The 14,907-nt window shown below is 36.2% G+C and overlaps 1 protein-coding gene across 8 annotated transcripts in view; it reads left to right on the top strand.

Moving 5' to 3' along the window:
- Positions 1–14,907, top strand: part of POU2F1 (POU class 2 homeobox 1) — a 208,076-nt gene that overhangs the window by 180,782 nt on the left and 12,387 nt on the right. For all 8 annotated transcript variants that reach the window (XM_063649068.1, XM_054466594.2, XM_063649062.1 and 5 more), the window contains 3 exons: positions 1,359–1,464; positions 11,887–12,232; positions 12,954–13,042. In XM_063649068.1, the coding sequence (XP_063505138.1) occupies positions 1,359–1,464; positions 11,887–12,232; positions 12,954–13,042 (541 nt within the window). The remainder of the gene's footprint in view (positions 1–1,358; positions 1,465–11,886; positions 12,233–12,953; positions 13,043–14,907) is intronic.

The following is a 14,907-nucleotide window of genomic DNA, read 5'->3' as shown; positions in this document are numbered from 1 at the left end:
CCCGAAGTAGCTGGGATTACAGGCGCCTGCCACCAGACCCAGCTAATTTTTTTGTATTTTTAGTTGAGACCAGGGTTTCATCATGTTCTCCAGGCTGGTCTTGAACTCCTGACCTCAGGTGATCCACCTGCCTCAGCCTCCCAAAGTGCTGAGATTACAGGTGTGAGCCACCGCGCCCAGCCCACCTATCTTATTTTTTAAAGTGAACAATTTTAATTCTTTCATTGCATTTCCGTCATACTCTTCTCTGGTATAGTTCATTAGATTACTCTGTAACCATGGGAGTAAATTTGCTGCTGATCCCAGTTATCTCAGAAAATCTTGTTACTTTTTATTCATGTTGAGTCCTAAAGCCTAATTTATTAAACTTACACTCACGTGATTAAGTGACAATAAATTACCAGATAACCTTCAGTTGTGAACTTGTATTAAAACAATCATCTCAGGTCTTTTACTTTGAAACAACATATGATCCTTTCCTGTGAAGCCTCATTGAGTAACTTCTGCTGTTTGCATTATTCCTAGACTGAAGAGACATACAGTGGTCGTGTGACTCCCTTGGTTTTCAGGATAATTATAAATTTGACTTCTACATTGTCAGGATTCAAAAGATGGGAATATTGTTGAGTTTGCATTTCTGTTCTTTTTAAATTTGGTTTTATTTTATTTGAATGTCATTCCATACTGGCAGGCTTTTTAAACTAAGGTCAGCATTAAAAGCACATGTTAGTTTATGTGACGGTTGTAGTTGTTAAATGGTGGGCCTGTAGTCATAAAGTTATGAGATAGTTATGAAAAAGATCATTATTAAACAACAATTTTGTTTTGTAAAGGTGATGTTTATGTTTTAGATTTGTACTAGAAGAAAGACAGTATTTCTTGCAAAACTAGAATTTTTTGTTATTTCAAAACTAATCAGTTTTTTTTTTTAAAGTTTGCTTCACATTATTTTCATTATTTTATTTTATTAAAACCAAACCTAAGGCAATACTGCCCCCCGACAGAGTCAAAAGTAAAAGTAATACATGTACCCCAGATTCCCTGATCCTGTCAAATAGTTTTCAAATTTAGTTTTCTTTACCTAAATAGGTAAAGTTGATAATTAGTATAATGTTTCTTACCAACTTAGAGTATATCTGTCTCAACGCTATTGAAATTTACGAAGTTTTTATTATTTATTTTTAAAACCCAGGCAAAGCTATCTGTGATATCAGTGAACAACCATCTTCCAATAGCAGCTTTCCAACGTAGGATGTCAGGTGTCTCAATTCCAAGATCAAAGAAAGACTGTAAAATCGTTTCCTCTTTTAAGTTTTGATTTTAAGTGCTTTGTCCATGTTTTCATTTCTGACCTCAAGGTGGCGACCACACCAAGCCTTGTGACTAGCAGTGCAGCAACTACCCTCACAGTCAGCCCTGTCCTCCCTCTGACCAGTGCTGCTGTGACGAATCTTTCAGTTACAGGTAAGCAGCTGCCAGGCCATGCACCTGCTGAGCACATGGGAGGCCCGTGTTGGGTTATAAGAATCTACCATTAAATTGTGAGTTAAGGCCCTAACTAAAGATAGGTGTAGCTCATAAACATCAATTTTCTTTAAAGTAACTCCTTTCCTTAAAAGCTTCAATAGCTGTGGCTTTTTGCATTCAGAAAAACATCCAAGTTTGTCAATTCATGAAGGTTATTTCCGGTCTGAACCTGATCTCCCACTAGTCTTTTGCCTACCGCACCCTCAACACACAGGAGAGCTCCATCCATACCTTTGTAAACATCCCTACAATGGAAATGTCCATCTTAGCCTGCAGTTCTTGATCTGTAACTGATAAAACTATACCAGCTTGTGTGTTAGTTTTCTTGGAAATATTCTTTAGCTTTCCCAGGAAACTATTCATTTCCACATACCTGTATTATAAATGATTTTATTTTTACACACCTGTCTTTCCCAATAGACTGCACTTCTCAGAAGATTTGATTATTCTTTTTGAACTCTTGATGCCTAGCTCAGTGCGTGACATACTCACTATAAAATGAATGTTTTTTTTTTCCTTTGGCCTCTTTTAAATAGCAAATTTTCCAGATAAATTTAAAATCACTTAGCATTGTCATCAGATGTTTTTTAGTGATACATAGTGCATAAGACATGCTGTAATTATTCACCAGGTTGGTTATTTGCTAGTAAATCATTGGGTAGATTAATGATATTTTATAATGAAGCTTGATTTAACCTAGAGGTGGGGACTTTTATTTTTCTCACTCGTGTTCTAAGTTTACAATGCCTCCTTGCCTCTATGACCTCCTCATGAAGTAAAAATTTAATAAATGGCTTTATATTATATTAAATTTCTACATTATTAGAACATTTTTGTTTATTTTTTCTGCATCCAATCATCCATTAATTTTTGCTTATGTTAAACAGTACTTCTTGACCTCTTCTGGATGTTGGACCTTTTTAAGAATTTGAAAGCTACAGACTTTTCCTCACACAAAATAGACATATACACCATTTTTAGTAAAATTTAAGGAGGTTTATAAATGACAACTCCCATCAACCTCCCACCCCAAGGCTATTTGTGGATACCTACAGGTTCCAGTTTTAATAATCTTGGTTCAAGAATATATTTAAGAACCTTGGTTAAGAATATATATAATATTGAGCACTTCCACTTAATAAGCAAACTGTTAGTGATTGATTGGCATTGTGTCGGGCACCAAGAACATGAAGAACCATCTCTGAGGACCTTGTCCAAATTGACTGCCAGTCACCTGGTAAATTATGAACTGAATCTTACCTTCCCAACAAATTATATTGCTTTAGGTCTAAAAATACCTGTCTTTTACAGAAATTTTTTTTAATAGTTTACACATTAAGAACAAATAGCTTTGCGGTTTTCTTAAAATATGGGGAAAATCAAAGTAATTTTAGAGAGATTTTAATATTCAAAACTAGCTAAAAATTTGCATCAGTTTTTGAGACTTCTTACCAGTCACATTTTCTTGAACTCTTGCTCAGCCTATTTATGTGGATCTAATTGTGATTTTTTTCTGACACGTTGATAATTTTTCCTGGAGTGAATTTTTTTTCATTATTAAAAACATTATTAGGAAATTCAAACAGGAAAAACAATCACAAGTACCATTTTTATTTTCTCTTTAAATCCTTTTTATATGTACGTGTATGTACAGTTTCAGTAGTATTTGTACAGTACAGTATTTGATTGCAGCCTTGTGATACTCTAAGCAGAGGACTCAGGCTCTGTCTGGACACCTGACCCACAAAAACTATGAGATAATAAATTGTGATGATTTAAGCTGCTGAATTTGTGTCATTGCTCCTTGAAAGAGAATAAGAGTCAGTGTCAAGTGGATTTTCTTTTCTTACTCTTTTATCGGCTGTTGCTCAAAACCATGCCCCCTTTTAATTTGTTTTTCCTCTTTGGACTGTAACTTTCTTGTACAGCCTCTTTTCCTCTGATATTTTTATACTGCCTTCTTTTTTTCTCTATTGAGAAAAGTAGCATGTTTCTTTATCATGTTATTTATTAAAGACAGCCAACGTCTTGATCATACAACTTATATAATGCAATCTGCTTTCTTCCTGAAGACTTTCTTCTTGGGATTTCTATGATTGCTTATTTTAAATTGTTTTCCTGAGTTAGATCCAATGTTTCTCAGATCCCCTGTCGTCCTCTTTGATTCCTTTTTGTCTGGAGCACGTTCTCAAGTAATTTTATTTAGAAAGGTTACATGGGAGGTAAAACTTATAAATACATGTATAACTGAGAAGTATTTATTTTGCCTTCACAGTTTTTTTTGGAGTTTGTCCAGTTACAAAAGCATTTTTCCTTTGAATTTTGTTGTGTTTTAGCATCTAGTGTTGCTAGTGAAAAGTCTGATTTCAATCTCTTTTTCCTTGTTTTTTCTCTCTGTAAACCTTAAGGGTTTTTAAAAATCTTATACTGTTCTAAAATTTCACTACAGGGTTTCAAAGAAGGGGCCTTTTAAAACTTGCCCTCATTGGCCTTCAGCAAGCATTTTCAATGTGAATTAATGTCTTTCTTGAATTCTGGTAATTTATCTTTTTTTTTTTAAGTTAGGATTTTTTGGCATTCACTCTGTTTATTCATTTTGTGTCATTTATAATGTGCTGTTGGCTTTTTTCATTGGTGATTTTTGGTTATTTATTTATAGTGATGAATGCAAGATTACGTTACTTATTATCAGTAGCCTGTAAGGGTTTTTCCTGACATTGTGTAGCTTCTGTTACTCAAGAGTCCACTCTCCTGAATGGAAGGGCTTGCGGTGAGCTGTGAATGTGAATAAAGAACTGCCAAACTTTATTTCAGCCTGTGAACAGGAAGCAGGCAGGCAAGCGAGGCTTTCTGTCATACTTTTCCAAAATGAGGGGTATCTTTCCTCATGCATGCAAGTACCTACACTAGAATCCTTAGCGTTCCATAGTCAGATTTTTTTTTTTTTTTTGAAGAGTAGGTGACTTCGGTTCTGTTCATTTGAGAGGTCCGGTAGAAGGAGGGAAAGGCCCACTGTGAGAGCTATTATGTGAATAGTCCTTGAATCACCCTGTTCTCTGACCCTATTTCCATCTACCTCAGTATCTGACAAATAACTCTGAGCTGGGACTCTCTGTAAGGCTCCATCAGAGTGAGTAATTTCCTCCTCTATCATAGTCTTCTCCTGTACCCTTCTGGATTATGGTTGATTTCTCCACCATCCAGGTTCATCCTTTTTCTCATTTCTGCAAATCTGTCTAAATCTCAAAACCTCTGATATCTGTCACCAGAGCTCTTTTTCCCTTTTGTATCTCTTTACTATTATTTGGAATAGGATTTTAGAAATGAAGGGAAAAACCATATCCTCAGTACTGTCTTCTAAGAAAAATCATGTTTGATTGATGTGGTCATCTTATTTTCCCATAGGTACATTTGACACATAATAGGTCCTTGGTAAACATTCTAAAATAGATGCAAGAGTGATCATTGCCATACGCCTCCAGAAAGACAAGTGTTCCATTGTGTCTCAAAAACTTGTAAAAATTCCACAGCCCTTAATAATCTCAACCAAACATGCCCTGCCCCCAATTCATTTTCCAAAATATTTTTCATAATGACAAAATTGTTGATTCCTCAGGAAGATATAGCAACTATAATTATATAGCCACCTAACAACAAAGGCCCAAGATATAGGAAACAAAGAGGAATAAAATTCAAAGAAGAAATAGACAATTCAACAATAACAGTTACAGACATATTATTTATTTGAGCCACGTTAAAAAAAAAAAAATTCAGGCCATGTGCAGTGGCTTATGCCTATAATCCCAGCACTTTGGTAGGCCAAGGTGGAAGGATCGCTTGAGTCCAGGAGTTCAAAACCTGCCTGGGCAACATAATAAGACCTTGTCTCTACAAAAAAAAAAAAAAAAAAAAAAAGAACAAAATTAGCCAGGCATGGTGGCACATGCCTATAGTCCTAGCTACTCGGGAGGCTGAGGTGGGAGGGTCACTTGAGCCTGGGAAGTTGAGGCTGCAATAAGCTGAGATTGTACTACTGCACTGCAACCTGAGAACAGAGCGAGACCCTGTTTGGGGAAAAAAAAAAAAAAAAAAAAGCCGTGAAGGATATGCAGGATTTGAGCACTGTCAACCAACTTGTTCTAACTGCCATCTGCAGAACACTTGGTCCAGCAACAGCAGAAAACACATCCTTTTTATGTACACGTGGAACATCCATCTCCCAGGATACTTTTAGCCATAAAACAAGTTCAGTAAATTAAAAAGGATTAAAATCATACAAAGTGTGTTGTCTGATGACAACTGAGATAAACTAGAAATTAACAATAGAAAGAAATTTGGGAAGTCCCCATGTATTTGAAAATTAAAACATGCATCAAAGAAGAAATAACATTCCTCCTCTATTTTCCTATCAGGCCAGTATTACCCAGATACCCAAGCTTAGATAAATATCACAAGAAAAAAAATTACAAACTCATATTCCTCGGGAAAATATAAACCAAAACTCTCAAAAGAATCTTAGCGAGTCAAATCCAGCAACATACTGAAAATATCAAATGATTATATACATCATGGCCAAGGAGGATTTATCTCCCAGGAATGTATGGTTAGTACAATAACTGAACATCAATTAATGTAACACGTTATAATAATAGAAGAAAGGACAAAAACCACATAATCATCTCAGTGGATACAGAAAAGATCTTTGTAAAAATCCAAAACCCATTCATGATGAAAGCTGAAATACAAAGGAACTGCCTCACCTGATAAAGAGCACTTACTAAAACTCTCCAGCAAATAGAATACTTAATGGTAAAAGACTGAATACTTTCCCCACTAAGATTGAGAATTAGGTAAGAGTGTTTGTTTGCTCTTGTGGACTTCTGATTAACATTGTCCTGGAGGTTATAGCCTCCAGTAAGGGGGAGAAAAAAAATGAAAGAAAATTTGGAAAGGAAGAAGTTAAACTGCTTCTATTTGCATTATTCTATATGTATAAAAATACCAAGGAATTCACCAAAAAAAAGAAAGATATCTAGGACTAATCAATAAATTCAGTATTGTTGCAGAATACAAGATTGATATACAAAAAATAAATTACATTTGTATATACTATCAATGGACAGTTCAAAAATGAAATTTAGGAAATAACTTGTATGTAACAGTATCAAAAGAATAAAATACTTAGGAATAAACTTAACAAAAGAAGTGTAAGACTTGAACAATGAAAACTACAATTTGCTGAAAGAAGTTAAAAGAAGTCTAAATAAAGAGACATTTCATATTCCATGTTCATGTTTTGGAAGACTAAGCATTCTTAAGATGAGTTTTTCTCCAGCTTGAGATAATGTGTGCATATCTCTCTCTCTCTGATTTCAAGGTTTATCCACATTATAGCATAGATATATATTTTTATTTTATATATATATATATTTTTTATTATTATTTGTTTTTGAGACAGGATATTGCCCTATCACAGTGGTGCAATCACAGTTCACTGCAGCCTCAACTTCCCATGCTCAAGTGATCCTCCCACTTCAGCCTCCCCAGTAGCTGGGACTATAGCCACATGCCATCCGCCCAGCTAATTTTTGTATTTTTTGTAGAGACGAGGTTTTGCCGTATTGCCCAGGCTGGTCTCGAACTCCTGGGCTCAAGCAATTCACCCACCTTGGCCTCCCAAAGTGCTGGGATTACAGGCATGAGCCACCATGCTCAGTCTTCCAGCTTGATTTATAGATTCAACAAAATCATAATAAAAATTCCAACAGGTTTTTTCTTTGTTTTGTTTTAAAGAAATTGATAAACTCTTGGAAGGGACCAAGAATAGCCAAAACAATTTTGAAAAAGAGTGAGATCAGAGGATTTTCATGTCCTGAATTCAAAGTTTACTGTAAAGCAACAATAATCAAAGCCGTGTATTACTGGTGTACATATAGATATATAGATTAAATGGAACAAAATTAAGAGTCCAGAAGTAAAACTTTAAATTTATGCTTTATTGATTTTTGACAAAGGTGCCAAGGCAATTCAATAGGGAAAGGACAGTCTTCAACAAATGGTTCTAGGACAACTGGATATCCATATGCAGAAAGAGGAATAGAGGAATTTAGATCCTTACCTTACACCGTGCATAAAAATTAACTGAAATGGATCAAAGGCCTAAATATAAGAGCTGAAACTATAAAGCTTCTAGTAAATAAAGTAGGACAAAATCTTTGTGACCTTGGGTTAAGCACAGAGTTCATAGACACAGCACCAAGAGAACAATCCATAAAAGAAAAAAAAATTAGTAAATTCAGCTTCATCAAAAGTAAAATCTTTTGTGCTTCAAAAGCCACAGACTGAGAGAAAACATTTGCAGATCACATATCCAATAAAGAAATTGTGCCTAGAATGTATAAACAACTCTTACAACTCAATAGTAAGAATATAAACAACTCAGATTTTTAAATGGACAAATGTTAGTATACATTTTACCAAGGAAGATATAGGAGTGACTAGTAAGCACATGGAGAGATGTGTGACATTAGCATTACTCATTAGGGAAATGCAGATTAAAACTGTAGTGAGATACTACTTTGTACTCACTAGAATGGCTATAATCAAAAAGACCCAAGATGATAAATGTTGGGAAGGATGTGGAGAAACTGGAATTTCATGCATTGCTTGTAGGAATGTAGAATGATACAACTTCAGAAAACACCTTGGCAGTTCTTTTAAACATAAATTTACCATCCTACCCAGCAATTTCCCCAAGAGAAATGAAGACATTTCTACATAAAAACTTTAATGTGAGTATTCATATAGCAGCCTTATTTATAATATCCAAGAACTGGAAACAAACCAGTGTTCATCAACTGGTGAATGAATAAACAAAATGTGTTATATCTACACAGTGGAATATTACTCAGCCATAAAAATTAATGAGGTATTGATTTGTGCTACAATGTGGATGAACCTTGAAAACAGAATGCTAAGTAAAAGAAGCCAGATGCAAGAGACTACATATTGTATGATTCCATTTGTGTGAAATGTCCACAAAAATCTAGAGACAAAAAGCAGATAACTAGGTAGGAGTGTGACATGATTACAAACAGGCACAAGGGATCTTTTTTGGGAGTGGAAGTGTCATAATCTGGATTGTGATGATGGTTGTATAACTGTAAGTTGATTAAAAGTCATCAAATTTTAAAGCTGGATGAATTTTCATGTGCTTACTAGTCACTCCTATATCTTCCTTGGTAAAATGTATACTAACATTTGTCCATTTAAAAATCTAAGTTGTTTATATTCTTACTATTGAGTTGTAAGAGTTGTTCATACATTCTGACACAGTTCCAATTCCTTTATTGGATATGTGATCTGCAAATGTTTTCTCTCAGTCTGTGGCTTTTGAAGCGCAGAAGATTTTACTTTTGATGAAGTTGAATTCACTGATTTTTTTTTTCTTTTATGGATCGTTCTCTTGGTGCTGTGTCTATGAACTCTTTGCTTAACCCAGGGTCACAAAGATTTTGTCCTACTTTACTTACTAGAAGCTTTATAGTTTCAGCTCTTATATTTAGGCCTTTGATCTGTTTTAGGTAATTTTTATGCACGGTGTAAGGTAAAGATCTAAATTCCTCTTTCTGCATATGGATATCCAATTTATAAGTTGTACCTCAGTAAAAGCTGTTTGAGAAAAGACAAGACAGGGCGGGAAGCACAGGGAAGTGCCAGGTACTATATACACACCTTGACTATAGCTTCCTGCTGCCTCTGTGAGGTGGATGGTGGCATCTTATTTTGCTGTTGAGGACATTGAGGCTCAGCAACAATAAGTTCACTAGTGAAAGTTACCCAAGTAATTAAATTGCCAAGTTGCTAATAATTTACAGTCATGAAATACATATATTGATTAAAACTTGACTCACTGACTGGGATAATTAATTTAAAGATAATTTTAAGTTGTTATACCATAATGCTTATTTATATAACATTTATATTGGAGACACCTAGAACAATTTTGAATGCTTCTGCAGTCATCATCTTCTGGCCTAGGTTAAATTCACTGATAAAATTTGACTGGGATTTTCTTTGTAAACTTAGGGGATTTAAGAAAACAGTTGTTGAATGCTTTGAAGGTGGCCGGAGAGTAAAGAAATAACTATTTTAAGCCTTTTGAGCTCAAGATATTAGGACTTATAAAAATAGGCAATTCAATTTCAGAACTTTGAAAGGGAAGTAGTACCCATAGGTAAAATCAGGTTAGATAAGGTGAGAAATTGGTCAAAAAAAGATTGAAAGTACATTGAAATTGCTTAGCGTGGAAGAGAAATAAAAGATGTTCACCTTACTATACGACAGGGGGTATGTCTTAAGAGAAGATTAAAGTGGAAAAGGATATATGAATCTGCCTAACACAGGACCCTACACAGCATCCAATGTTCAGTGGTTGATTGTTCTGAGAGATTTAGAACCAAAGAAGTAATGAACAAAAATAGAATTCATAGTATCTACAAAGATGTAATGATATTTAGGGGCAGTGGCAATAAAAATAAATCATTTATATTTTTCAGAAGGGTAGACAGAGGAAGAAAGCCTTCCTTTTTATTTAACAATAAGAACATTATGTTTACCTCATTCATTTGGCAGCCACTTTTGCACAGCTTTATAGGAGGTGGAGAAAGTAGTCAGTGCTGAAATAAATGATGTCTGAGTCTCTCCCAACCCTGTGACATGTAATAAAAACTGAAGAGTGGAAATGAGAAGAGAGTTCAATTCTAGGTGTTCTTAGTACAGACCAGAAGAAGGTTTTAAAACAGATTTTGGAAGGACAAAATTGCCTCAATTTGTAACAAGATTGTTATGAAAGAAGAACATGTTCTGAAGCTTGGTAAAAGATTTCATCACCAAAAAACGTTATTATCATTATTATTATTTTTTTTTTAACGGAGTCTTACTTCATCACCCAGACTGGAGTGTAATGGTGTGATCTCGGCTCACTGCAACCTCCACCTCTTGGGCTCAAGCAGTTCTCCTGCCTCAGCCTCCTGAGTAGCTGGGATTCCAGGCGCCCACGACCATGCCTGGCTAATTTTTGTATTTTTAATAGAGACGGGGTTTCACCACATTGGCCAGGCTGGTTTCGAACTCCTAACCTGAAATGATCCACTCACCTCGGCCTCCCAAAGTGCTGGGATCACAGGCGTGAGCCACCACACCTGGCCTTGTCTTACCATTTTCACTGGGGCTACTAGAAACTTTTAAATTACATATGTCTTGTATTTCTGTTAGACAACGCTGATCTCAAACATTAAATAATCCCAGCAAATGTGTTTTAGTGTTTACTAATGATATATTTAATGTCAGTTAGTCATTTATATCCAAATGTTCATTCTCCTTAAACCAAAAGCATATTCAGGCACTTTTTTCTAAGACCTCACAAATAATTTCTTTTTTTTTTTTTTTCTTGAGATAGAGTCTTGCTCTATCGCCAGGCTGGAGTGCAGTGGCGCGATCTCAGCTCACTGCAACCTCCACCTCCCAGGTTCAAGCGATTCTCCTGCCTTAGCCTCCTGAGTAGCTGGAACTACAGGCGCGTGCCACCACGCCCAGCTAATTTTTGTATTTTTAGTAGAGACGGGGTTTCACCATGATGGCCAGGATGGTCTCAATCTCTTGACCTTGTGATCCGCCCACCTCAGCCTCCCAAAGTGCTGAGATTACAGGTGTGAGCCACCATACCCGGCCTACAAATAATAATTTCTTAGATCTTAATTTCTATGCTAACTTTTATGAGATTCATAGTATCATTGTATGTTTTTTTTTTTTTTACCACAGTGGACTTTTTGAGAGCTAATTTTTATTACAGAATAGTTGTTTGAATGTAGAGAAGGCATGTAGTCATTTTTATACTATGTTGTTGTTGATACTGAATTCTTAGAAAAGTATATAACTTTCTGTTTTTCTTCTCCTTGTTTTGATTTTTCTGAGGAGACCCCTAAGGAGATTTCTGAATGAAAAGAGCTTTACAGAAGTTTTTCTTCTTTTGCTTTCTTTTTCTTCGCCAGAGCAGTTGTATTCCATAATTAGAGCTTCTATGATTCTTTTGTTTCTTGAATAGGAAATAGGCAATGGAAAACTTCTCTGTTTCTTTCATTGCTCTCATATCTCTTAAAGTAGAGTTCCTAGCTGTGATTCTAAAATGTTTGGTTTTGTAGTTAATTTCCATAAAAGCACTAAACTAGGTTATTAAAGGACAACTTTACTAGGTGGTAGGTTAATTATTCCATTGATTATAGAGTTTGGCTGAGTAAAGCCACCATTCTTCCAAAACCATTTACAAAAGGTCATCTTCTAATCTGTTTCTCTTTTCAGGCACTTCAGACACCACCTCCAACAACACAGCAACCGTGATTTCCACAGCGCCTCCAGCTTCCTCAGCAGTCACGTCCCCCTCTCTGAGTCCCTCCCCTTCTGCCTCAGCCTCCACCTCCGAGGCATCCAGTGCCAGTGAGACCAGCACAACACAGACCACCTCCACTCCTTTGTCCTCCCCTCTTGGGACCAGCCAGGTGATGGTGACAGCGTCAGGTTTGCAAACAGCAGCAGCTGCTGCCCTTCAAGGAGCTGCACAGTTGCCAGCAAATGCCAGTCTTGCTGCCATGGCAGCTGCTGCAGGACTAAACCCAAGCCTGATGGCACCCTCACAGTTTGCGGCTGGGTAAGGCGCTTTCTCATCTCATTCACGTCTGAGGTGGAGGTCATCCCTGGAATTACTCATAGGGGAGACTTTACATCACTGACTTAAATGGGGAAAAAAAATGTCTTTAAAGCAGTAATCTCTTTGAAGTGGGCTGTTTTGTGATCATACAAGGACTTTGATTATAGTTGAGTTTATGTTTCTTAACATCCTGAGAAGGGCAGTAGTCATACCTTTGTTTCCAGATGAAGACCCAAAATACCAGGTCACTAATTACCTTAGTGACAGGGCCAGGAAGAAAGCCTAGAATTCTTGACTCTTATTTTCCCCATTAAACTCTCTCAACTGCCTACTTCCTAATTCTCAAGCATAGATGAGAGATGTAAGAGGAGTCTCAATTTTATACTGTTATTGTCACACATTATAAGAATTATCTTGTAAATGTATCTTTTTCTCTAGAATGTTTCTTTCATTTTGGAAAAAAGAGAAATAAGTCTTTCAAAGAAGGGTCAAAATGACTATAAAAGTTTTACATTTTGTGCTGATCATAACCTCGTTTGTATGAGTAAGCATCCAGGAAAGCAGTAACTGAGAAGCACAAACCATAGAAGAGTAAAGAAAAATAAATATTTCCACCTATTTCCCCAGGTGGATTTTCGTTTTGTAAGTTCCTTTTGGTGTGTTGTCAAAATGAGACCTGCATCTGCATGGTAATAAAGTGACTCCTCTTTTGGACTTGCAGAGGTGCCTTACTCAGTCTGAATCCAGGGACCCTGAGCGGTGCTCTCAGCCCAGCTCTAATGAGCAACAGTACACTGGCAACTATTCAAGGTCAGTAGAAGCCTTTTTCTTACTTTGGTGGCATGCACGTGTGTGTGTGTGTGCTTGAGAGAGACAGAGAGAGAGAGATAGAGGAAGTCTGCTTTGCTAGAGGTAAAAGTGATGGGAAAGATAGTCAAATGCTGACTGACTTGTTCTTGAGAACTAAGAAAATGTCCTGGTAAAAAAGCTTTGTAAGAAAAGTATAGGTGTTAGTATGTGAGTAAAAGCAGGAAATAGACTTAGTTTGGTATATGGTAAGAAACCAGAACTTTTATGCTAATATTGATCTTACATGAATAGACTTAAAGCCAGATTTTTTTCCCCCTGATAAGTTGATCCCAAGTATTAATCTAAAACCCATCTCAAGGCAAACTTGACCAAGTAAGACTCTCCAGTCCCCAGCCCCACTCCTGAGAAAGCTGTGCATGGGAAAGTCCTATAATGAACAAACATTGGAACACATCAGGTGGACCTCAGGAGTGCTTTTAATTCTCGTTAGGTTCTGCTCTTTTTATATCGCCATCAGTGTAGAACATATATTCTCTTGGATTATATGTCTCTTTTCCAAGCTCAGCTGGGTTCCCTTTGCCTTTTAGCATGTTACCCAGGGCAATATTCATTCCATATAATGAAGGGTTCCACTTGTTTAGTACCTAAGCTTTCTGTCTAAAAATGTTTACTGTTATGTGATTCAGGGAGACAATTTGAGAGACATCACTAATTAATTAGAATTTTTTTCTTAAAATTAAAATAGTTTTGATAAGAGGCTGAGGCAGGAGGATCACTTGAGGCCATGGCCATGAGTTCAAGACTGCAGTGTGCAATGATCATGCCTGTGAATAGCCATTGCACCCCAGCGTGGGCAACACAGTGAAACCCTGTTTCTTAAAAAAAAAAAAAAAAAAAAAAAAAAAATTAAAGTGTTTTGTGCATAAATGAGAATTCTCAGGGCCAAAAATAGCTATTAGCCAACCTAAATTAAGATGAATATTTCACAGGTAATGTCTCTAACAGTGTACTAGAGAATGTTAATTACAGACAAAACCAAACCATGGCCTAGATTACCTTACATTATATTGACTTTCTGATTGACTAAATCATACCTGAATTGGTTAGCTCTAAAGCTTTCGTTATATAATATTTTTTTTTTACAATAGAATTTGTGATAAATCACTTTTTCTTCTGCTTTATTGAATGTTTCTGTGCTGTGGTGATACTACAAAGGCAAAATGTCTTCCCAAGGGCATGATTGACACTCTGAAAAGATACTAAGTTTGGAATCTCAGAAAAACTTCAAGCTGCACTAAGTCTCACTGTCCTGTACTATTTGTATGAGCAAGGCCAAAGTCAGAGGCACTCCCTTCAGCTATATTTTATGTAAGAAATCAACCAAATGTGTAATGCCGTTAGAAAATCCCTCAAATCTACATGTAGGAGTGAGGTTATATGGCTAGGGAGATTTAGGAATGTTGCCAGACAACAGGTTGAGATACTAAATGAGAGTCTCAATTATTTTAAATAAAATGTTGATGATGCCTTCTTTGGCGAAGCAACAGCATCATAGAAAATTTCTCACCCATTAAAGCACATCCTAGCCTTAGATCACCCACCTACATCATTATGTCTGATTTCCTGCTACAATAGATTCATCATTCTCCTTTGCACAAGTCATAGAAATCAAATATTTAGCCTCAGGAAGTGACAAATTAATTATACCTTTTACTTTATTTGGTGATACATAATTTATTTTAGAACTAAAGCCTTTTTGCAAGATGGTTTTCATCTTGCATATCATAATATAAAGCAGTGGTCCCCAACCTTTTTGGCACCGTGGACCGGTTTTCTGGAAGACAATTTTTCCACAGCCGCAGTGC

This window comes from Pongo pygmaeus, chromosome 1, assembly GCF_028885625.2.
Source record: "Pongo pygmaeus isolate AG05252 chromosome 1, NHGRI_mPonPyg2-v2.0_pri, whole genome shotgun sequence".
In the NCBI taxonomy this organism is placed as follows: domain Eukaryota; kingdom Metazoa; phylum Chordata; class Mammalia; order Primates; family Hominidae; genus Pongo; species Pongo pygmaeus.
The sequence above is the reverse complement of the archived record's forward strand: the minus strand, read 5'-3'. Positions and strand labels throughout refer to the sequence as shown.